The 25,306-nt window shown below is 38.0% G+C and overlaps 1 protein-coding gene across 1 annotated transcript in view; it reads left to right on the top strand.

Annotated features, from left to right (window-relative positions):
- CDC5L (cell division cycle 5 like) overlaps positions 1-25,306 on the top strand; it is a 44,284-nt gene that overhangs the window by 6,722 nt on the left and 12,256 nt on the right. The window contains exons 5-14 of the mRNA XM_057699394.1: positions 362-461; positions 6,260-6,478; positions 8,158-8,302; positions 9,382-9,570; positions 13,591-13,739; positions 15,710-15,872; positions 17,719-17,883; positions 19,097-19,177; positions 19,963-20,205; positions 22,775-22,972. Of these exons, the coding sequence (XP_057555377.1) occupies positions 362-461; positions 6,260-6,478; positions 8,158-8,302; positions 9,382-9,570; positions 13,591-13,739; positions 15,710-15,872; positions 17,719-17,883; positions 19,097-19,177; positions 19,963-20,205; positions 22,775-22,972 (1,652 nt within the window). The remainder of the gene's footprint in view (positions 1-361; positions 462-6,259; positions 6,479-8,157; positions 8,303-9,381; positions 9,571-13,590; positions 13,740-15,709; positions 15,873-17,718; positions 17,884-19,096; positions 19,178-19,962; positions 20,206-22,774; positions 22,973-25,306) is intronic.

The following is a 25,306-nucleotide window of genomic DNA, read 5'->3' as shown; positions in this document are numbered from 1 at the left end:
GTTCTGTGCCAGATAGTTGATGATAATGAAGGATATAATTACAGTCACTGTTTAGTGAATATTTGCTAGATGCTTTACCTATTTCATTTTGTTTAGTTCTTCTCAACCTCCCTGTGAAATAGGGATCGTTATTCCCATTTTATAAATGCTGAAACATTGTTACCCAGAGTCACATAACTAGCAATTGGTGGGCATGATTTTTAACTTAGGTTTCTCTGACTTCAAAACCCGAGCTATTTCCTTTATGCTGCACCATGTAATGATTATATTGATGGGTTTTCTCATCGTAAGCACTAGGATATGTCTCGCACCTTGCTTTTGTTGGAGAAGGAGTTAGTTTTTCTTCTCTTTATTTTTGCAGATGAATTGGAGATGCTTTCTGAAGCTAGAGCCCGCCTGGCTAATACTCAGGGAAAGAAAGCCAAGAGGAAAGCGAGAGAGAAACAGCTGGAAGAAGCAAGGTATGGTTGTTCCCATCCATAGTTGAACAGTCAGTCTGTACATCCTTAGGCCCAATAAAGCTGTGTGATATATCAGCCCTGTTGGGTGAATGGTAATTAGAGTTGTCTAATTCCAATTTTGCTAATAATCCTTAGTTTCTTTATTACTTTGGAAGTCTTATATATATCTTCCTAACCATTTCAGAATAGTTATGGAAAAAATACGTATTTAAAAAAGTTTTGTAAGACATGGCAGAAGTAATGCCCACGTATAGACATATATGTATGTCTTGGTGTACTGGATTTGTTCTCTCAGTCAGCACAGGAGCGCTTCATTTGTTGCGGCCATCTTGGTGTCAGATGGCTGGAGGACACACAGGGTTCTGTGATTTTGGTGTGACTGCCAGTTCGTTACTCTCCTTGATTAGTCTTGGGCAGGCACTGGCTGTGAAACGGGAAACTCGGCTGAACATGAAGGGAGTTAATGAGCCTTGAACCACATTTTAGGCTGTCATAGAAATTTTTATTTAAAAAGTGAGTGGAATTAAGTATTGCCCTCTACTCAAGATTTTCTCCACTTTCCCCTTCCTTTTGGTTAGATCCATGACTGACATCATTTCTAATGGCCTAGAAACCCTGAGGAAGTAGATAAAAGGAAAACGTGAACTTTATAAGAGCTTATTAGCTTTTGGAATTCAGGCATTGGAATTGCCTCCGCAGCCTCCACAACTACCTTTTTGGTCCCTAAGCTGGGCAGTATTGATACTTCCTGACCTGATGACTAGCATTGTGTTGATGGTTTCCGCAGTAATGGCTGTGAAGTGCCAGGTCCTGGGATGGAGGATTCTTTCATGCCAGAGGATGCTTTTTGGCATAGCTGGCCAACCACTAGCCCAAGATAGTTACTTATGATGGGAGTATGACTGGCCTGGGACAGTAAACAGAAACTAAGTGGGGGTTCTCAATTTTCTGCCCAGTTTCAGTCGCCTTTCTGTTCTGTATAGTATTTAGGGTTAAGTAATGTGAGTAAGGTCAGAAAATTCACTTTTCCATTTTTGTCCATGGTCATTTGGAGACCAAAGTTTTTGAGCCTTTTGTGGATTGGACAAGGGATATGACAAGTGTATATATATGAAAATCTCCAAGTATGGTTGGTATTGCTTGCTTTTTTTTTTTTGCAGATTTACATTTATCCTACACTTTTTTGTAGATTTTCTTGTAGAACCTACACATCTTTATAACTTGTTGTGCATATATCTTGTAATTAACTATATTGGTCTGTATGCAGAATGAACTGCAGGGCTATTTACTTTGAATGTTAAATTACAGATCTGTCTTATAACTTAAACCTTTTTATTGAGTATAAAAGTAATACACTCTTCCTACAAAATACTAGTATTGCACTGTTTTCTTTTGGGGGCATGGTTGATAAAATGCTGTATAGCTTGATTATATTCACTTAGCATTATATTGTGAAGGTTTTCTAATGTAATTTGAAGTCTTTATTTTCTTTAATTAAAGAATAAAATTACTTACAAAAGGTCCCTCCAGACCTTTCTCTTCTCAATGTAGACATACATTTATGTGTATGTACACATACAGTAACATTTGTGTAAAATCAGATCATACTGTATAGACTGTTTTGATGGGAAGTTGGCTCTTAATCTTACTGGGTTTCGCTTGTAAGTGTTGAGTCATTTTTCTCTGGCTGTTTTCAATATTTTCTCCTTTTCTTTGGCTTTCAGTGTCTTTAATGTTTCTGTTTGTTTGTTAATGTTTATCTTACTTGGAGTTCATTGAGCTTCCTGGATATGTAGGTTAATGGTTTTCAGTAAATTTGGGAAATTTTCAACCTGATGTGTCATTCTCCTTTTTCTTTTTCCTTTCCTTTTGATATTCGTGTTGTGCATATGTTGGTGCACTTAGTGGTGTTCCACCTTTCTGTGAGGCTCTGTTCCTATTTCTTCACTCTTTTTTTTTTTTTCTTTGGATTGCATAACCTTTATCCATCTGTCTTTGCTAATTCTTCAGTTCAAATCTGTTGTTCATTTCAGCTTTATATGTTTCAACTCCAGAATTTCCATTTGGTTCTTTTTAATCATTTCTCTTTATTTTCTCTATTTGATGAGCATTTTCATCCTACCTTCCTTCTTTAATCACGGTTGCCTTTTGTTCTTTGAACATATTTGTAATGTCTCCTTTGAAGTCTGTCTGTAAACTCTGACATCTGGTTGCTCTCACAAGCAGTTTTTGTTGCCTGCTTGTTTTCTGGTGTGGGTCATGCTTTCCTGTTTCTGTGCGTGTCTCACCTTTTTTTGTTAGGAACTGGCAGCTTTGGATGATACATTGTAGCAGTTCTGGGTACTGTGATTCCCCCATCCACTCCTTGTTACTGTTATTTGCTTGTTTACTTGTTTATTGACTGGCTGCATTATTTTAGTGAAGTCTGTTCTCCCCATCCTTCTCCCAGAAATGTGAAGCTTCTGATGTTGCTCCTCACTGGGGCACAGTCTTGGGTGTGCCCACAGTTGCCAAGGGATGAGGTTGTTTTGACAGGAGTTTTCTTTTGACAGCTTCTTCCCTGGCTACACCCAGCTATTAAATTCTACTAATTGCTAGCTTATTGCTATATTGTTTTCAACAATGTCTTGAGGCATAAATTGCTCCACAAACTGATCCAATCAAACTTTGGTTCCTTTGAAGGGATAGTTGCTGAGGTCAGTGTTTAATATTTGTTCTTATCCCAGGAGGGCTTCTCCCGCTTTATTGAAAGAGATTGATTCTCTCTGGCAAACTAGTGGGCCTGCAGTTTAGCAGTATCTCCAAAGAATCTATCAGTTTCTTCCCAGTTGCCTTTCACCACAACTTACCCTGTTTTTGAGAATGCCCTGAGGCCTGAAATTCTCCATTCCCTGTTGCAAATGAAGTCAGTTTCTTTGGGGAGAGTTTGGAATTCTCCTGTTCTGTATGTGGGCTCTGATGTACTTGTCTCTGAGTGGCGCCCCGCTTTAGGAGCTGAGTGCTCAGGGTCAGGGGTGGGGGTGGGCAACAGCTTCAGGGCTCCTTGGCTTGCCTTCCCTGTCTGTAACCCTCATCCCACAAGCCGGGGCAAGGATTGCTGGGCTCCAGTATTCTCAGCAGCACTGTGCCCAAGGTAGGGCCTCTGGATAGAAGAAGGAAGCCCCTCCTTCTCAGTCACTCTTGTCTGAACTTAGCCTCTGCAGTGGCTACCTGGAGGCAGGATGAGAAGTGCTGATGTCCTGCCCCTCCTGGAATGAAAGCCAGGGAGCTGGAGGGGAGAGAGAGCCCTGTGTTCTTGGCTGCACCAGTGTGGAGTGGAGTTTCTGTCTCCCTGAGCTGGGACAGGGGAAGAGAAGAGGGTGTGCTTCTTGATTCGAATAGTACAGGTTCTCACTTTCCTTATCGAATTTTTGTAGATTTTCTGGAATAAACATTTCTTCATTTGCTGTATATCCTTTAGGATCTTTTCCAGAGACTTAAGTTTTTTTGTTTGTTTGTTTGTTTTTAACTAATTTTTGTCAGTTTTGGTGGGGAGTGGGTTTGTGAAGTTGCTCCTTATACTGTTATAATTTGATTTTTCTCCTCTTTAATATTGCGAATAAGTTTTCTAATCATTAAGTCATTAACATTATAGCATCATGGGAAAGTACAAAGGAAAAAGTAAAAATTCAATGAAAGTCTAACCTCCTGTGATTATCACTGTTACTGTTTGGGTGGACATCCTTCACATCTCCCCATGCATATATTCACTGATAGACACACTTGTATAATTTTACATGTTGCTCCACAACATGTAAACTTTGTAACATATTTTTACACAGCAGTGTGTCTTGAGCTTCTTTCCATGTCGGAGTAGGTTTACAGGTTTCTTCCTTTTTTTTTTTTAAATAAATTTATTTATTTATTTATTGGGTTTATTTTTTATTGGCTGTGTTGGGTCTTCATTGCTGCACACGGGCTTTCTCTAGTTGCTGCAAGCAGGGGCTGCTCTTCATTGTGGTGCATGGGCTCCTTATTGTGGTGGCTTCTCTTGTTGCAGAGCACGGGCTCTAGGCGCTTGGGCTTCAGTAGTTGCAGCACATGGGCTCAATAGTTGTGGCGCACGGGCTTAGTTGCTCCGTGGCTTGTGGTATCTTCCTGCGGCAGGGCTCGAACCTGTGTCCCCTGCATTGGCAGGCGGATTCTTTTGTTTGTTTGTTTGTTTGTTTTTAATATTTATTTATTTATATATTTATTTTATTGGCTGTGTTGGGTCTTTTTTGCTGTGCGTGGGCTTTCTTTAGTTGTGGTGAGTGGGGGCTACTCTTCGTTGTGGTGCGCACGCTCCTCATTGCTGTGACTTCTCTTGTTGCAGAGTTTGGGCTCTAGGCGCATGGGCTTCAGTAGTTGCAGCACATGGGCTTAATAGTTGTGGCTCACGTGCTCTAAAGCTCAGGCTCAATAGTTGTGGCACACAGGCTTAGTTGCTCCGCGGCATGTGGGATCTTCCTCGAGCAGGGATCGAACCCGTGTCTGGCAAGCGGATTCTTAACCAGTGTGCCACCTAGGAAGTCCTACAGGTTTCTTAAAGGTTATTTATTTACTTATTTATTTTTCATTTTTTAAAATTTGTTTATTTTTGCTGTGTTGGGTCTTGTTGCTGTGCGTGGGCTTTCTCTGCTTGCAGCGAGCTGGGCCTACCCTTCATTGTGGTACGCAGGCTTCTCATTGCAGTGGCTTTTCTTGTTGTGGAGCATGGACTCTAGGTACTCGGGCTTCAGTAGTTGTGGCTCATGGGCTTAATTGCTCCATGGCATGTGGAATCTTCCCGGACCAGGGATGGAACCCACGTCCCCTGCATTGGCAGGCGGATTCTTAACCACTGTGCCACCAGGGAAGTCCTCTTAAAGGTTATTTAGGTGGCTGTGTAATATCCCATTTTATAGCTATGTTATAAATTATTTTAACTAATTTCTTATTGTTGGATGTTTAGGTTGTGCTTTGCTGAACAGTGCTCAGTAACCAGTCTTGTAGCTAAGGCCATGTTCATGTCCCTGTTTATTTCCTTAGGTTAAAGACTGAAGAGTGAAATTGCTGGGTTAAAAAATGTAAAAAATTAGGGGTATTAATGTGTATTTCCAAATTCTGTTTGGGGAAAGCTATACCACTGTACTTTCTCATTACCAATGTGAGAGACTGTCCATTTTTAGCACCCTTGCCATTAAAACAAAGCAAAAACTGAATGCTATTGAGTAGATATGTGGAATGGTACTTGATTTAATTTGTGATTCTTTAATTATTAAAGTACACTTTTCCATTTTAGCTCTTTGCATTTTTTTCCTTAGTGGACTGTTTATTTCCTTTTGTTCTTCATGTCCCTTGGGATTCGTTTTTTAAAAACTTTCTTGGATTGTTTATATCTAACCACCCCTAATACTAATTGCAAAATTTTTTTCCTATTATTTGCCTTTCAGTATTGTTTTATGGTTTTTAAAAAATGGTGCTAGAGAGATATAAAATTTAAAATTCAAAGCTGTTGCTCTTTTTCTTTGCCCTTTATTTAATTTATATTATGTGAGTATATTCCCTTCCAGAGATTACATATTTACTTATAGTTCCTTCTGGCTTTTCTCTTTGCTCTAGTGTATGTATGTACCTTTAAATCAAAATTGGAATTGATTTTGGTGAATGGTGTGAGGTGAGAATTTAAATAAATATTTCTTTTCCAGTGACCTGGTAGCTTTCTTAACTCTATTGGATGATCCATCCCTTCCCCATGATGTGTGATTTTCAAGGTGATCTGCATTCTTTTTCTTCAGGCGTCTTGCTGCCCTCCAAAAAAGAAGAGAACTTCGAGCCGCTGGTATAGAAATACAGAAGAAAAGAAAAAAGAAGAGAGGAGTTGATTATAATGCTGAAATCCCATTTGAAAAAAAGCCTGCTCTTGGTTTCTATGATACTTCTGAGGAAAACTACCAGACTCTTGATGCCGATTTCAGAAAGTTAAGACAACAGGATCTTGATGGGGAGCTGAGATCGTAAGTTGCCTTTCTGTTTTTATAAACGGAAAAGTATAGTAGGAGTTTTATGGAGAGCCAAGTATTATCCTTGTCAGAGCCAGATTTTTCTTAGCACAGAGTGGTTTACATAATGCTTTTACTTATTTAATGGAGTCACCTTTCTGAGAAAACCAGTGATCCTGGTTTTTTTTTTTTTTTTTTTTTTTTAGCACAGATCACTGTTCGAATCTCTCGAAATGTCAGTGTTTGGCTCTTAGTTTACTGTCTACTCACTGAGTCAGTCTTAACATTTATGTACCTTTGGGAAGAAGTTAGTTATTTTACTAATGGCCTGAAGCAATCTGTCAAAATCTGGTCTGTTGCTTTTTAGTGTTTTTTTCTAGTGAAAATTTTATCTTGTTTTTCTTTCTTTTTTTTTCCGGCTGCACCGCAAGGCTTGTAAAATCTTAGTTCCCTGACCAGGGATTAAACCTGGGCCCTGGCAGTGAAAGTGCTGAGTTCTAACCACTGGACCAGGGAATTCCCTCTTGTTTTTCTTAAAATGAGATTAAAAGGAAAAACGTTGCCAATGCTTTGTTTTCTTTTTTCTTTTAAGACTGGTAACTAAAAATCACTGCTAAAAGAAATTAAACAGCACACAAATAAATGGAAAGATGTAACATGTTCATGGCCTGGAAGATTTAATTTTTTTTTTTTTTTAATTTTTTTACCAGTGCATTCTTAAATCTTTTCACTTAATGGGGATTAATAGGTGTATTTATAAAATGTCTGTATATACAGAAGATTTTGTTTTTGGGGGGAGATTTTTAGAGTTTTTAAATTCTTATATCTGAATATTGTGGGGAGAACCTTTTATGATTGTCAAAGCTTTTTAGTTTTCTACTCCCCCAGTGGCCTTCCATTTCTGTTGACATGAATTGTCAGTAAACAACAGATATCAGTCACTGTGAAACAGGATTTTCGTGGATGTACTCCATTGTATTTATTTTTCAGATTAGGATCTTGCTTTAGGTAGCCTCTGCAGTAAAGAGATTGAAGAAAAAAACAGTCATTTGGAAGGAGTAGACTAGATGGAGGAAGAGGTTGACATGCAGAGGGGGAGAAGGATTCCTGGTCCTTTAAAAGATGGCCTTGAGCCTGGCTTTAGACCCTAACAACTTTCTGGTGTCATTTGTCACGACTCAAATATCCTTTAAAAAAAATATATGAATTTAAAAAATCATAGCAAACGATTGAAGAATAGTTTTAAAGGAAAATTTAAAAACTCACAATGTTTTAGTTCTGTTATCTTCATTTAATTGTTTCTGCATTTGTATACTTCATCATTTTCCTGTGTGGAAGTACATATTTTTATGTGAACATAGTCATGATATAGGAGTAGTTTTATGTTTTTCTTTTCGTGTTGTATGTAACATTTTGCATATCATAGTCTTATAGTCACATAATTTTAATAGTACTTAAATTACTTAGTATATCTTATTTTCTTAATCTGTTGTTTTCTGAGTCTGCATTCCTCTTGAATATAGTGGGTAGGTAATGGTGTAGGGAAGAACTTAATGTATATTATTTTGTCTTTTTGTTAGTAATTTTCTTAGGAGTGGGATTATTTTGTTGAGAGCATATGACTATATGGCTTTTAATATTATTGTCTGTATGTAACTTTAAAAAAATCTGTTCTCCACCTTGATCCATGACAGTGAAAAAGAAGGACGAGATAGAAAAAAAGACAAGCAGCATTTGAAAAGGAAAAAAGAATCTGATTTACCATCAGCAATTCTTCAAACTAGTGGTGTTTCTGAATTTACTAAAAAGAGAAGCAAACTAGTACTACCTGCCCCTCAGGTAATCTGGTAAAAGTTGGTTTTTCATGGTATGAACTCACGCTTATCATTTATTCAGCAGGTGTTTGCGGGCCTGTGTGCCTGGCTTTTGCTAGGTGTTTGGCACCCTTAAGAAATATCAGGCCTCGAATTGCTCATATGATGGTTTAGTAAGTAACTGTTAGCTCTTAGCTATTCGTCAGTAGGATAGGGCTCCAGACCTCTTTTTTTGTAGCTGATAAAGGTGGTGGTATTTGGCCTTATGGACTTCAGGCCACTTTCTTTTAGGGAATGTTTTGTTGTGTCACATTTCCTTCTCTTTTTGAGACAGTAGCTGTGAAAATCAACGTGGGAGCTGTGGAGAAGAGAAAATTAATTCAGCTTGTCATAGGCTCTGTTTCTTTGAATTATAGTTGGTCAGAAACATGGGGCTTTTGAATAAGCTCTTGTTTTATTTTGAGGAGTACAGCTTTGTAGAATTGGACAGTGTAATGGAGCAGAGAGATGGATTTAGGAGGCTTGAACAGTTTCTTTCGCCACATGAGTGCCCTGGCTGCGTCAATACAAAATTCTTGGGCATAAAGATAAAATAATTTTGTCAGATGCTGTTATTCGAAGTAGTGCTATTTCTTAAATTGAGATTTTGCCTGTAATTTTTTTTTTTAGTTCTTAGGATATTTAGTTTGGTAAAATTACAAAGATAACACCTTTTGATTTTCTTAGGAATTTTGTGGCTTAGTGGACTCTGTGATTTTTTTTTTGGTTTTCAGTACCCCCCAACTGATAAATGGTTTTGTACAAACACTATTATTTTATGTTCTTGATTTATTAATATGTTGGTTTGAAATAATTTCAGTATGGCAATATAAGACTTTGCAGCTTGATTCTATATTACATATGGAATTTCACCCCTACGTTATATAGGGAAGACTTTTCAGAACCTTATGGAAATTTTCAAACCCACAAAAAGTAAAGAGTACTACAGTGAGCCCCTGTGTACTCATCATACAGGTTCAACAATTCATCTTTCTGGAATGTGGAAGTTTTAAGCTGTGTTATTCTCTGGTTAAAATATTGCTACTGTGATAACTGTGTCTTCAGATTTCAGATGCAGAACTCCAGGAAGTTGTAAAAGTAGGCCAGGCAAGTGAAATTGCACGTCAAACTGCTGAGGAATCTGGCATAACAAACTCGGCTTCCAGTACTCTCTTGTCTGAGTACAATGTCACCAACAACAGCATTGCCCTGAGAACACCACGAACGCCAGCTTCCCAGGACAGAATTCTGCAGGTAGGCTGCTGTATGGTAGAGTGAGCCTTTCACTTTGTTTATTGTCCTTAAAAGTGTTATAAAGGAGAACACGAAATGATTTGGTTTTGTGTCTTTTAGGGTGAGCAGTTTGAAACGGTGCTGAATGCGTAGCTGCTAGAGATTTCTGTAGTAGGGAAGCCAAATCCTGTCAGTAAAGCACAGCATTTAAATATTTCACATTGCTTGGCAGTCCTGGAAAAAAAAAATCAAACGAGTGTAGTTAGTAATTTTTAAAATTTCTGTGCGATTTTGTACTTCGCTTGGCATAGACTGCTTTCAGTACTATTTCCCTCTTTCTCCTTAACACATAGGGTGTGTGGCTCTGTGTGCTGGAGAATAGACAGACCTAACAAAATACTGCTGAGTCTTTTATTAGCACTCTTACATCTCAGTTTTCTAATAATCAAATATAATTTTAAGGTCTTGATTCAGGAGTCAGATAGTCCTGTAAGGCCTTGTAAGAAAAGCAGTGCCCCTCATTGCTTGCTCTCTAGAGACACCAGTGACAGCTCTTTGTTTTAACACCTTACTGCTAAGACACTTGTTACATTTTGGTTTTATTTTCAGTTTTAGGCATTTTTCCACTTAGAATTTGAACATTTGGCTCTCTCACGCCCTCTGCCTCTACTGTGCATGTGTACTCTTTGCATTTTCCCATCTTCCATTATAGTTAGTCATAATTTTGGTTAGCTGCATATTTATGGTTTATGTTATGACTATGTAAACTGCATTCATTGCTGACCCACAAAGTGCCTTATAATTACTGCACGTATTTTGTTTTTCTTTGAATTAATACTTGTTTTATTTAGTTGCTAAATTTTCTGATTACTTAACACAAATTCAGTTCTGGACTTTATACTAACTGTAAATCTCCTGTAATCTGGATAAATTTTAGGTATTCTTATCTTTTTTAACACTTGAAGTCTTTCCCAGAACTTCTGGATGTTCTGGTCTGGACTGATTATTCTTTAGATCTTGTTTACAGCTTGTTCTCTTGTTTTCCCTTCACTGTCACCCTAGAAAGTCCCTTGGGTCTCCTCTTTCTTGGCTCCCACGTCTCTGGGTTTCTTGGTTGACTCCCTTGTTGGTGAAGCATATCTGTCAGTAGCTTTCTCAGGAAGGTTTTGTGGGAGGTGGAATTTTTAAGACCTTGAATATTTATAAATTACTGTCCTACCCTCTTATTTGATTGATTGTACAACTGGGTATAGAATTCCAGATTGAAAGGGTTTTTGTTCACAGCTTTGAAGGCAGTGCTCCAGTGTCTTCTGGCTTTCATTGTTGCTGTTGAGACCTCCTGTGCCATTCGGATTGTTAATAGGAAACCTGGTTTTTTCTTTTTTCTTTTTTTTTTTTTTTAATAAATTTTATTGATTGATTGGCTGTGTTGGGTTTTTGTTGCTGTGCGCAGGCTTTCTCTAGTTGTGGGGAATGGGGGGCTACTCTTTGTTGTGGTTTGCGGGCTTCTCATTGCTGTGACTTCTCTTGCTGTGGAGCACGGCTCTAGGCACGTGGGCTTCAGTAGTTGTGGCACATGGGCTCAATAGTTGTGGCTCGTGGCCTCTAGAACATAGGCTCAGTAGTTGTGGTGCACTGGCTTAGTTGCTCTGTGGCATGTGGAATCTTCCTGGACCAGGGATCGAACCTGTGTCCCATGCATTGGCAGGCAGATTCTTAACCACTGTGCTACCAGGGAAGCCCAAACCTGGCTTTTTCTTTCTCTGGAAGCTTATATGATCTTCTCTTTTTCACATGCATGTTTCTTGATGTGGGTCTATTTTTAATCACTGTGCTAGGTACTTGGTGGGTCTTTTCATTCTGTAGATTCATGGCCTTCAATTCTGGGAAATTATTTTGAAAAGTAAAAAAACATTTCCTCCCTTTCATTAATTTATTTTGCTACTTATTACCCTGGTTTTCTGTCTTAATTGACTTTAATTTCATCGCTAGGAGATTTTCTGAACTTTATCTTTACTCGGTTTTTAAATTTCTGCTATCGTATTTTTAACTTCTAAGAGCTCTTTTTTTAAATGTGTTCAGTTTTTCAACATCTCATTTAATTAATATCTTTTTATTCCTCTGAAGTTATTAATGATGGTTTTGCTTTTGTTTTTATGTTTTCTTTTCCCTGCACAGTCTTTACGTTTTATTTATTTGTTTTGTTCCCTTTTTTTCCATACCGAATATTTCCTCAAACATCTTTTGATTTTGTTTTTTGCCTGTATCTAGGAAGTAAGGCTAGGGCAATTAAAAGCTGTCTAGATGTTCCTTGGGTGTGGGTAGGACCCCTTGACTCCAGACTTCACTGTGGGCTGAACTGGTTGGGATGTTTTATTGCGGAGATTTCTTCTCAAATTCTTTTACTTTTAAAATTTATTTATTTATTTATTGAAGTATAACTGACTTACAATATTGAATTAGTTTCAGGTGTACAGTGTAGTGATTTGATATTTTTATAGATTATACTCCATATAAAGTTATTGTAAAATATTGGCTATATTCCCTGTTCTATACATTACATCCCTGTAACTTATCTATTAGGGAATTCTTGATGTCAATATTTCTAGGTGTTTTCTCTTGGATTAGTTAAATTCCCCAGAGAAGTGGCTTGTAATCTCCTACCTGGAGGTATAGAGCTGGCCAGCCTTTTGGGAGCTTAAAATGCTTTACAATAGCAAAAAGAACATCACACAGAACTTTGATATTCAATGTGAAATTCCAGGTTCTTTCCATGAATAAAGACATAGAGAATAGTGGAATAAACCTTGTTCCTGTTATCTTCATTTTGCCTCTGAGCTTAGTGGCTTAAAACACTTTCTTGTGTTCTTGGTTTCTGCTGGTTAGGAATTTGGACAGGCATAGAAGGAATGGCTTGTCTCAGCTCTGTAATGTCTGGGGCCTCAGATAGGAAGATTCAGCGTTTGGGGGCAACTTGATGGTGGTGACTTGATGGGTTGGAATCATCTTTCCATGTCTGGTGTTTGATGCTAGCTGTGGGTTGGGTCCTCACCTGGAAATGCGGAGTGAACCTGCATGTAGCTGCTCCATGTGGCTTGGGTTTTTTCCACAGCATGGTGACCTCAGAATAGTTGAACTTCTCCCATGGTATCTCAAGGCTCCAGTGTGAGTGCTGTAGTGAGTGTGGTGGGAAGCTGTAGTTTTTCCATCCTTGCCTTGGAAGTCAAGCACCCTCATTTTTGCTCGTTCTCTTGGTTGCAGGTGAGTCACAAGCCTACCTAGATTCAAGAGGGGGGGACATAGACCCCACTTCTTGATTGATGGAGTATCAAAGTTGGATTGTAAGAAGAGCATGTGAGATGAGAGATATGGTTGTGACTATCTGGAAAATATAGGCTGCAGCAGGGCCTGAGTTGGGAATTAGGAGTTGTGGGTGCTGTTAATAATGAGTGCAGAGTTATGGTAGAGGGACTAACGAGAGTATAGTCAGTCCTACCTAAAGAGGTCAGGCAAGACTTCAGAAAGGAATCTGCCCCATGAGTTTTCTTATGAAGTGGATAGGCCACTTGGTAGTATCTTAACTTCATAATAGGAGAAACTGAGACTCAGAGAGGCTAATGAAGACTGGGTAAAGAATTAGTGATAAAGCCAGACTGAAACCTAGGTGTTCTGACATTTAGCCTAAGCTCACATTGGGAGGGTTGAATTCTTAGTTCTATGTGAATGTGAAGAGGCTTGGCATGGGTAATAGGAAAAGCTTTTGGATAATGGTGATTTCATATGTGAGGCCACAGAAGCATATAAATTTCTTGACATATAAAACTTTATTCTAGAACTTCTGACATGCTAATGTTAGGTTGACAGAAGGAATAGAAGTATTGAATTCTGCCATGGCTCAGTGTTCATTCTCTCTTGGTTTTCATTGAGAAAGTGTATAAGAATTCTGCCTACTTCAAGATTTGTGTAGTAGGACCAGAAGAGAGGAGCCTGCCATCCTGTCTAAACTGTTAAAACATGCTTCTTTACCTTTTTGTTAATCAGGAAGCCCAAAACCTGATGGCTCTGACTAACGTGGACACCCCATTAAAAGGTGGACTTAACACCCCTTTGCACGAGAGCGACTTCTCAGGTGTGACTCCACAGCGGCAGGTTGTACAGACTCCAAACACAGTTCTTTCTACCCCATTCAGGTATTGTAAATAAACAGCTGTTTTCTGCTTTAGAAAAACTTGAATCCGAGGACTTGGACAACATGTTTGCTTTAGAAATGTTGACAGAGAATGGAAATAAGTGTTTAACTTGCGTTTTGATTTCTTCTCACTTGTTGTAGCAAATAACATTATAGTATCCAGGAAATAGTCAGATACCAAGTGGAGTGTCCTTTTTTTAGAGTTTTTGGAGCAGTCACCTTGTTTCTGAATACTTTTAATCTGATTTAAAAAAGCAGATAAATCCATCGTTAATGATGATTTTGTGAATTTTATAAAAATTGTAATCTTTTTTATGCATGTACTACGGTTGCTTTTCCCCCCAACATTTTTTTTTAAATTAACTAATTTATTTATTGGCTGTGTTGGGTCTTCATTGCTGCATGCGGGCTTTCTCTAGTTGCTGTAAGCATGGGCTAGTCTTCGTTGCGGTGCGTGGGCTTCTTATTGCAGTGGCCTCTCTTGTTGTGGAGCAGGGGCTCTAGGTGCGCGGGCTTCAGTAATTGCGGCTTCCAGGCTCTAGAGCACAGGCTCAGTAGTTGTGGTGCACAGGCTTAGTTACTCTGCAGCATGTGGATCTTCCCAGCCCAGGGATCGAACCCATGTCCCCTGCATTGGCAGGCGGATTCTTGACCACTGCACCACCAGGGAAGTCCTCCCTCAACATTTTATTATGAAAATTTCTAACATTCAGAGAGGTCGAGAGAATGGTAAAGCAAACATTCATATACTCACCACCCGATTCTATAGTTAATATTTTACAGTGTTTGCTTTATCGTATATCCATCAGTCTTATTTTTAAATACATTTCAAAGTAGGTTGCAGATATCAGTCCATTTCACCCTAAACACTTTCTCCTTGTGTATATCATTAGAGTTCAGAGATCAATATTTGTTTGTACTTTTTTTGTATTAAGGTACTGTTTTTGTGGAAGAATTAAGATACAAACATTATAGAAGCATTTGTATTAAAATAGAATTTAAGCTTTTAAGGATAGATATATTTGGGCTTTACCTTTAATTTTAAAATATGTCTTCCTACTGGTTGTTAAGTAGGTGAAGCATCTCAGACTGTTACAACTGTGCATGACAGCAGGATCAAGAAACACTGGCAGCCAAAACCTTATATAACATTTAACACTTTTGCAAGACTTACAAGAGAGCCGAATCTCTCTTTTCCCGTGTATGTCTTGTTTCTCAACTAGATTGTAAGCTCCTTGGGGGCAGGGACCATGTCTTATATGGTGACATCTCACCTTACCTCTGAGAACAGCTCTTAGGCAGCACCACCTGTCTGGAACACAGCCAAGATATAGGAAGTAATTAACCAAAAAAAACAAAAAACACCCCTGAACAATTAAAGTATAAGGTGCAAAGTCTGTGGCTTTTATTCCTAAGAGAGTTCCTTAGACCTAACTCAACTATTGATATTTAGATATGATTTTAAAAGCCTGGTGTTTGGTTTCTAAACAAAATGTAGAGGGAGGAAATACTTCAGGTATCCGCACCTATGATGATGATGTGATAGCCAACAGCTACAGGCAGGGAGGAGACAAATGGTAAGCTGAAGACACTGAACTCAAAAAGAGTCATTTGGTGTCTTGAGTGTGGTGATCAACCTCTTTGCCTGCTGTGTGTTCTTAGTCACCCTGATGTGTCAAGAAAAGGTTGAAATATTTGGCAGACCTAGTTAATAAGGCAAGAAAATATCAGAAGTAATGACTTTATTTGAAGTCATTAAAATAAAAATACTGTGTGTAAATATTGAGTTAGCTGAACCAAACCTTTATTTTAACCTGGAGGTCTAATGTGAAACCAGATAGGGAGACAGAATTTCTGGAATCTTTATTTCTTTTCTGCTTTTTTTGTAAAATTATTTATATGAAAAAGCATTTGAAAGCATAGTCTAAATAAAATGGGCACTTTAATTAATTGAAATTTCTGTCTTTCTAGGACTCCTTCTCATGGATCTGAAGGGCTGACTCCCCGGAGTGGGACAACTCCCAAACCAGTTATTAACTCTACGCCGGGTAGAACTCCTCTTCGAGACAAGTTAAACATTAATCCTGAGGATGGAATGGCAGACTACAGTGATCCCTCTTATGTGAAGCAGATGGTACATGTCAATTCCCTTTTAGTACTCTTTAAAAAAAGTTTTTTGAAAAAAATCTCACGGGTACCAAATTAAAATTTTTTCCCCTTTTCAGTGTATGTTGCATATACCTTAAGATTCTGTATACCTGTGGACGCCAGAAAAGGGACATGATTTGTAGGACTTAAGGGAAACCTTTTGGTCTTATTAGCCTACTTTTTCTTAATCTTAGTAATTCTTAATATATTTTTCAGTATTGGTTGTGCTGATAATGATGCTCCTTGTATCTTCTGTGATTTTAAATTTTTATCATTTACTAATATTTTACCTTCTTGAATGGTACATTGAATTTTTTTTCCCATTGCTGTAAAGTAAGTTTTGAGTTTCAAATGCCTCGTAAATTAGGTTTTGAGCCTTGATTCCTCTCTTTGTTCTGTTCTTTTAGAAGGACAGTCTAGATCTCAAAGCCACATTAATTTGATGTTCATTGCTGACCTTAGTGAAGTTTCTTTTGTGTGTTTTATAAGGTGATGTAGAAAGTTGAATTATAAAGTTATAGTTTTGTTTCTGCTCATTATTGCTTTTATTATGTCACTATTGAGCCTCCTTATTTTTGCCACAGAAGATCATTGTGAGATTTTTTAAAAAATATGAGTTCCAGTGATGGTCTGCTTCCAGTTTACAAATTAATTCTAACTTCATGTATAGATTTGGTTAGTTGAGATTTTTTTTTAATGCGCAAATTGGTATCAGCTAATGCTAACTCTGAATGGCTACATGAGAATTAAACAAATGAAGTCTCTGATGTGTGCAAAACATGGATCTGGACACTTCAGGGGATCTAAAGTTGAGTAAAGATGTCCTCTGTCTTAAAGACATTTATGCTCTGGAGCGACTGGCAGTAGTAAACCAAGTCCAAAAATAATTGTAATATATGAACAAAATAAGCCCTTTGAGTAAAACCAGCATGCTTAGGGTGGCCGAAGAAGGAAGTAATCACATTTGTTGGGTGGGTACTAGGAAAGCCTTCATTAAGGAGGTATGCTCAGAAGGAGGGTGGGGGCTGTCCCAGATGGAGGCCACAACATGAGTAAGCATGGAGCATGTTTTGGACATAACAACTCATCTGGTCCTCCCACCGAACATATGTGTAATGGAGAAGTGGGGAATGAAATGGAGAGATGTACTGGGGAAAACTTTGGGTACCAGGCACTTTCTCGGAAAGTAAGGACTGTTTCCTTTGGCTTGCATATGATCTAGTATTTGCATGAAAACACAAATTCAGACATTTTTTCAGGTTAGGTTTTTTTTTTAAAGATTTTTTTTTTTAATGTGGACCATTTTTAAAGTCTTTATTGAATTGTTACATATTGCTTCTGTTTTACGTTTTGGTTTTTTGGCCATGAGGCATTTGGGGTCTTAGCTCCCCCACCCGCGATTGAACCCTTACCTCCTGCCTTGGAAAGCGCAGTCTTTCACTGGACTGTCAGGAAAATCCCCTCAGATTGTTTTATTAGTCCAAGGACAAATTTACTTTTGAACTTGTTCTATTCATTTGCTATTAAATTTCAGAAATCCTTGAATGGAAATCCTAAAGGCCTTTTCTTCTTTTTTTTTGCCCCCTCAGAGGTAATTCTCAAACCTGTTAGACTATCCCAGAGTAAATTCATCGACCACCAAAGTTGATGATGGGTCTTAATGTAAGGAAGAAATGGAGACAGAAATTAAACAGAATCTTTTCTCAACTCTGAAGTTAGGGATCATTTTTCTAGAATTAAAATTAGGCTAATTACTTTTTAGATACCCTTATACAATATTAGTTGACTATTTTAATGTGTATGAATTGAGAAGGACCGATTTTTTTCTGCAGGAAAGAGAATCTCGCGAACACCTCCGTTTAGGGTTGTTGGGCCTGCCTGCCCCTAAGAATGATTTTGAAATTGTTCTGCCAGAAAATGCTGAGAAGGAGCTGGAAGACCGGGAAGTAGACGACGCTTATATTGAAGATGCTGCTGATGCGGATGCACGGAAGCAGGTGGGTGTGACTGTTCGCGTCTCAAGATCGCCACGCCACAGTTTTTTCAGTATCAGACATTACGCGGAAGAAAATTGTGTGCGTCGTTAATAACATTCACTCACATAGTTCATAATATACTTAGAATATCTTGATAGATATTCTTAAAATTTATAATTATATGGATAGCCGTTCAAATATCCTCTGTCAAATTCATTTTGCTGTTTTAAAATACATGTAAGTGGCCTTTTAGCTATTGCTTTCACTCTAGCCAAGGAGAGATGTTGTTGATCAGTCTTAAAAACAAGTACATCTTGGATTGGTTGAGTAAATGGATTTTTGTCAGCGTAAACTAATAAAAAATATGGATTTGGAAATTTAGAGTGTGTCAGAATAAAAGTAGTAATGCCTGTACTAGTATATCTTCTAGTTAATTGCTTTCTCATTTGTGCATAACAACCAGGGGATGTAAGTAGGGTAGGTATCAGCTTCGTTTTAGGAATGAGGAAATAGGCTCAGGTGAATTAAGTTAACTTTCTTAGGTCTCGAGGCTTGGAAAGTGGTGAAACTTGAACTGAAACTGAGATCGTTTGACCCACTTAAGGCATTCTTGCTGCAGTCCATTTCAGGGTGGTTTTAGAAAGTGAATAATTTCCTGGGATTGGAGTGAGAATGGTATTAGTGGAAGTCATGTTTTAGAGGGACACCATATGAATGTGCTCTTTGGTGGGGAATATATGATAATACTTTGTGTTTAGCTCTCTTAGCTATTTTGAGTTACATTTACTCTCAGAAATGGTTTGAAGTTCTGATGTGTTAACCCACGTTATTCATAATTTAAGAATCAGGAAACAACATTCGTTGGCTGGCTTTTTAAGTTAAAAATCAGTAGCTGTTGAGGTGGAAGGGGAAGGTTTTGTTGCAGGAGGGATCATTGGAAGTGTCCCCTCCAAGTTTAGGATTTGATTTAAACAAGAGAAGAATGATTATCTGATGGAGGGAGTCATGTAAATCTGGAGAATGCTCCTAGTTAGACGCTGGAAGTTCTTAGTTTCTACTGTAGCAGACTGATTAGTTTTAGTGGCCTTATATTTCCTTTCTACAAACTTACACAGATTCCTACAGCTTTAGCTCTTGAACATACACGTTCTTACAGACTAAAGTGTTTTCAGCTTTACTGAAATGTGTCAAATACTGTATAGCTGCAAAAATGGTTATAAAAATAATTTTTTAGGCCATACGAGATGCAGAGCGTGTAAAGGAAATGAAACGAATGCACAAAGCTGTCCAGAAAGATCTGCCAAGACCATCAGAAGTAAGTATTAGAATTTCTGGCTTAGGAAGTTTTAAGTTTCTTTCTGTGATTGATGTTTTTTATATTATTCATAAAGCCTGTAAAACAACATTTCATCTACTTTCTGGAATATAGTAAAGCAGTTCCCAGATCCAATCTTTGAAATGCTTCACTGGTACAAATAAGAATTTTGAAGAAAAAAGAAAATAATTTCTTTTGAAAATGTAGAACTGCTTCAGGCATACCTCGGAGATACTGCAGATTTGGTTTCAGGCCACTGCAGTAAAGTAAAATGTCACGCAGTAAAGCGAGTTGCACAAATTGTTTGGTGTCCCTGTGCACGTAAAAGTTATGTTTACATTAAACTGTAGTCTTTTAAGTGTACAGTAGTAGTATGTCTTAAAAAAAGTACGTAACTTAATTAAAAACTACTTTACAGCTAAAAAATGCTAATTACCATCTAAGCTTCTGAGGCTGAGTCATAATCTTTTTGCAGTTGTAGCATTAAAGGTCACAGCTCACTGTAGCAAATAGTAATGACAAAGTTTGAAATACCGCAAGAATTACCAAAATGTGACACAGGCATGAAATGAGCAAATGCTGTTGGAAAAAGGGTGCCAGTAGACTTCATCAATGCAGGGTTGCCACAAACTTGCAGTTTGTGAAGAACACACTATCTGCAAATCGCAGTAAAGTGAAGCACAGTAAAACAAGGTGTGCCTTTATTTAATTCATGCTAGAAGAAGTAATAACATTTGTATGTTGCAGTGATATGTTTAATAATTGTACTTGTTTTAAAATTTTAGGTAAATGAAACTATTCTAAGACCCTTAAATGTAGAACCACCTCTGACAGATTTACAGAAAAGTGAAGAACTAATCAAAAAAGAAATGATCACAATGCTTCATTATGACCTTCTGCATCACCCTTATGAACCATCAGCAAATAAAAAAGGAAAAACTGTAGGATTTGGTACTAATAATGCAGAGCACGTTGCCTATCTGGAGCATAGCCCTTATGAAAAGTTCTCCAAAGAAGAGCTGAAAAAGGTATGGTTGAATATTTCTGTCTCAGGATTTAAGTATTTGTTAGCTACTGTGTATCATGGACAAACATTGACATATTTTCCCTTATTGATACTCATAAGCAACTGAAATACATGGTTAGGAGATGAATGTTCATGTGAAGTGTTTGCACAGGCCTTTGTCAGATGAACCCTGGCTTCCATGGCGCGGTGTTCTTATCTCACGGGTGTATGCCTCAGTGATAGTTGCTGCAGTTGCTGTTTTCCGTGTTTAACTCTGCTGTCTCTGAATAGGATAGAATGCCTTTAATACCTACACATTGCTTATTTAGAATACTATGAAAAAAACAAGAATATATTAAAACTGTTTACAGATTAAACCTTTCACCTATTCACAGAAAGGAAATATTTTTTACGGAATTTATTCCCCTGACATGATTTCCCCCTACCCTTTTGGATAAAGAAAGAAAGAAATGTTTTCTTGTATACAGTCTTTCTTGCCTCTTCCTCGATATGCATTTTATTCTTTCTGCTTTGACAGCAAACAGCTGTGATTGTGACTAGACGTCTGTATAATGGCATAAGATAATAGAGTTGGTTTCATGATTGGAAGCAGAGTGGTCATTAGCTTAAGTCTTTTTCTTTAGTCTGTAGCCCTGAGGGGCAGTGATGAACCGGTCCATTAGAATGGGCTGATAACTTGGGAGAAAACCGATAAGGTTCTTTTGTCTGTCTTCTCTCCCGCACTTTCCCACTTTCCTCTCTTTTTCTTACCTTCTCTTTTTCTAATTGTGTAAGTGATACATGTTTATTATAGGATTTTTAGAAAATAGAGAAAGGAAGGGGGGTTTAGATTTATGTTTCAGTTTGCCCCTGATTCCTGAGTAACTTTGAGTTGCCGTCTTTTAGTAAGTGCCGTGGGAACTGCCCTCTGTTGAGTGCCTGTGCTGTGGCATGCACATTTAGTCACCAAACCGGGTGAGGATTAGATAATGAACTTGATGCTTGAACAGTTTCCTCTTGTTAGAGTGAAAATATGAGGGGAAGATGGAATTTAGAAATAAATTTTCCTAAATTTATTGTATATATGGAAACCAGAAATAAAGATCACATTGTTGCTAATAGAAATTCTGTAAAGGGGCAAATTCTGATAAATTTTTTGATAAGAGTAGTTGTAAGTAGTGCTTTGAAATTATTTGAAACCATAACACAGTAGTTTCAATAGCCTCCCATATTTTATTTATCTATTTATAGTCCCATTTGTTCTGAAGAATTTGAAGCAGCTATTTACTTAAACAGATTCTTCAGGGACAGTGTAAGCAGAACTTAGCTGTACTCTGTCCTAATTATTATAGGAGCTGAATTTGTAAATTTTTACTACGTACAGTTTCAGAGTGAAATACCATTTCTCTGATAATAAAGTGCCCGATTTTCATTGTGTGTTAAAATTGGTTTGTTTCTGTTATTTCCCCTAAGAGGTATTGTTTAAAAGTATCCATTCTTTCTCTTCTGTAGACAGGATTTTCCATTTTTTTCTTTAAATTTTTTCATGTGCTGGTTATTTATCTTGACTTTATGTATTTTGGTCTGTGTTTATTTTCTGATGTTCCTGGAGTGATTGAAAGCTTTCTATAAAGCATAAAAAGTAATTGTCAGTTTTTCATGAGCCATGAAGCAAAGGGCTGGAAAAAGCTCATGTGGTATGCTCGCGGAGTCTGTGTGTCTGGTGTTGGGCTGGCTCTTTGTGTATACTGTATCACTTAATCCTCATAACAAACATGTTAGGTATTATCTCCCCTCTACATACAGATGAGCAGCGGGCTCACAGAAGTTCAGCAAGTTCAGATAGCTACTTAAATGCTAAACCTGTGATTGGAGCCCAGGCTTGTCCAGCTCCATCTTCATTCTGTCATCTTAAACCATATCTTTTCTAGTGAACAGAAGCTGGTCTGCAATCTGTCATTATTTGATGTCTGCCTCCAGTCTTATTCCCTGGCAGTAGCAGGGGCAGAAAAAAAGGCGTGTGTCCAAAGAACGCCTGCTTCCCCTTCACCACACGGGGAAGCCTGAAGTGTAGTAGGGGATGGTAGAGCGGGAGCAGCACCCCCACACACTGGTGCCCTTTGGCTTGACTGTGACCCCGCCTTGTCTACTTGCTAGTGCTGTGTTTTTGAACAAGCTGTTGAATCTCTCAGAGCCTTAGTTTCATCAGCTTTAGAGTGAGGTTAATGTTGACGGCTTCGTAAGGGTGGTGTGCTGTTTGGAGATAAAGTAGGTAAAACTTTTCAATCCAGTCCCAGGCACATAGTAGATATCTGAAAAATATGCTAGCTGCTGCTATAATGAGTGAAGGCAAAGAACTTTTGTATTATTGGGGATAACGCATAGATGCTTGGCTTTTCAGATCAATCTGCATTGACTTCTAGGCTTCTTAATACATTTTGCTTAGGTATCATAACCCCCTTCCAAAAAACAGTCAGTCAACCAAAGCTCATTGTCTTTGCCCAGAGGAGTAAAAACTAGTCTTTTAAAACTTTCTGTTGATGGCAAGTATCTCTAGTACTCAGGCTTACTGAAATTATTATTGTGAACAGGCCCAGGATGTTCTGGTACAGGAGATGGAAGTGGTAAAACAAGGTATGAGCCACGGAGAACTCTCAAGTGAAGCTTATAACCAGGTGTGGGAAGAATGCTACAGTCAAGTTTTATATCTTCCTGGGCAGAGCCGCTACACACGGGCCAACCTAGCTAGCAAAAAGGACAGAATTGAGTCACTGGAAAAGAGGCTTGAGGTTGGTATCCTTTTAAAATTCTAATTTAAATGTACTTTGATTGAAATAATGAACCAAATAATACCACTGGAGACAACTTCAGAAAAATACATCTAAGGTAATTGTTGTTTTCGAATTTCTTGAGGAAAAACTGCTCTGAAGCGTTTGATCTTCCTTGGTCTTCTTCATTGGTTTTTCAGAATTGCTGGCCTTCGTGATAAAGAGGGCCCTCTAGGCTGACCACAGGTCAGTCAGTACCTTTTAGATACGGGAGCAAGGAAGCAAGATGTGAACACTAGTCACTCAGAACAATGTGGATCAGTGCTGGAATAGCAATGCCGTTTTCTCCAAAGAGGGGTCTCAGTGTACCAGGGAGCTTTCTTTCTGTAGCCAAGAGGCCGCACTTAAAAAACTTTGGTATACCTTTTTGCTCATCCTCTGACTCCTGTGAGTTTGTTACAGAGAGAGCGCTGAGTTGGGTAGACAATGGCTTCTGTGATTTTTCACGTCTATGAAAATGCTGAAACGTACTAGATGGGAGTTTCATGTTATGTGGTTTCTTAATATAGTCTGCATGTTTCGAATTCCAGAATCTGTGTAGGCTTTTTGCCAATGGAATGTAAATTGTGGTTCATGGACCGCTAGGCTGCCTTGTGAATTCTTAATGGTGGTCTTCAGGGATGTTTCTGAGGCCAAGATATCTTGGGATGGGAAGGAGAACGGGGTGCTTCAGGCAGTCACACGCAGAAAGTGGCCTCAAATTCCTCTTACGTGATTACTAGTTTCCCTTTACAGAAAGTAGATTTGAAAATGTTTTTATTTACAGTTAAAATAAAAAATAGTAAAATCACTTGGGATTGGTTGGGGCTCTGTGGGGCTAGGGAAATGAACTGGAAAAAGCGATATCCTTTAGTTAATTTTTAATTTTACCTATAAGGTCACATGTATAGGCACCTAAGGGTAGTTCCTGTGAATTTCTTTTATTGTTTAGAGGGAAATTAGACTTTCTGAAGTAGTTCTCATCTTGGGTGAAATTTTAGCATTCCAGCGCTGCTGGTGACTCCCGGTGTGTTACTAACTTCCAGCAGGGTGTGCTGTTGCTCTGTGTTTTCGTTCACAGTTGCAGTCAGGGAAAGTGAAAAGAACATCAGTGGTTAAATTAAAGTTATATTTTCTGTTGTGTAGGCTTCGTTTCTTATAAGTGGTAGTTAGCAGTGTAATTCTGATCTAAGGTCAGCATCATAATTGATTGGAAAGCTATTTGGAAAGCTTCCTGTAACACTTATATATAAATACTTGGGTCTCTCACTTAGTTTGAAAATCTCATTTGAGGTGGGTAAAGTCTTTCTTCCTCAAATGGTAAGGACATTTTGTGCTGTTTAAAATATAAAAAAAAAGTTTTTCCCTAAATCTCATTTACTTCGTTGAGGCACTAACTTTCATGACAGCAAATAAATGTGTCACAAAGTGAGTGGTGCCATAAAGTACAGTAATTTTTATTTCTGTGCTGAATTGGTCTTGTGAGTTTTGAAGGGAAAAATACAGCGAGAACCACTGCTGTTCTTTGGAGATTTATTTGGGTCGTTTATGAGCAACCATTAAAAACATGTGGTTCTCTTTGTTCAGTTCAGTACCAGGAACTGAAATCTTCCGTTGAACTATTTTTGCTGAAGGATTGGTGATTTTGGAAGAATATTCATAAAACAGTCTGAAGTAATTTTTCTTTTCTTGACTCCTGGATAACTTGCTTTAATGTTTACCCAACGAGTTACTTTTAAAGAACACGTAATCAAATCCTTTAATTTAGTAAACTATGCTTATTTCAAATGAAAGTTCATTAAATCTTTAAAAAGAAGAAAAGAGACTCAAAAACCCAAATAAACAAATTCCCCATTTTATTTGTATCCATCCCTAGTTCAGAACTAGGTTTGTCTTAGCTTATTTTAGTTTTTGAAGACACAATTCTCCTGGTTTGAAATACATAAATATTTTATTTCAATTGTGGTAATTCTTTCATCATTTCAGTTGATTGCTAAATTATAAACATTATTCGAAGTTTGTTGTGGGGAAGGAACTCCAGTTGTATTATATAAACTAAAGGCTGTACTTAAATTATCCTTCCACTCTTAGGTTCAGGGAGCTATGCCTTGCTGTGCAAGCACAGTACACCATGGCTGCCACTGTGTTTGAGTTTTGCCGCCATGAACTCTGGAACAGTGAACCTAAACTATGGCCCTATCACAGCGTATCAAGCAAGATGAAATCCAGCTTTGTCGTGGTTGGTGTCTCCTAAATGGATTAAAAAAATATGCCCCAAGGTTTATATTGGAGCTGGTCTTTGAGCCATTACTCATG

This window comes from Hippopotamus amphibius, chromosome 11, assembly GCF_030028045.1.
Source record: "Hippopotamus amphibius kiboko isolate mHipAmp2 chromosome 11, mHipAmp2.hap2, whole genome shotgun sequence".
Lineage (NCBI taxonomy): Eukaryota > Metazoa > Chordata > Mammalia > Artiodactyla > Hippopotamidae > Hippopotamus > Hippopotamus amphibius.
The sequence above is the reverse complement of the archived record's forward strand: the minus strand, read 5'-3'. Positions and strand labels throughout refer to the sequence as shown.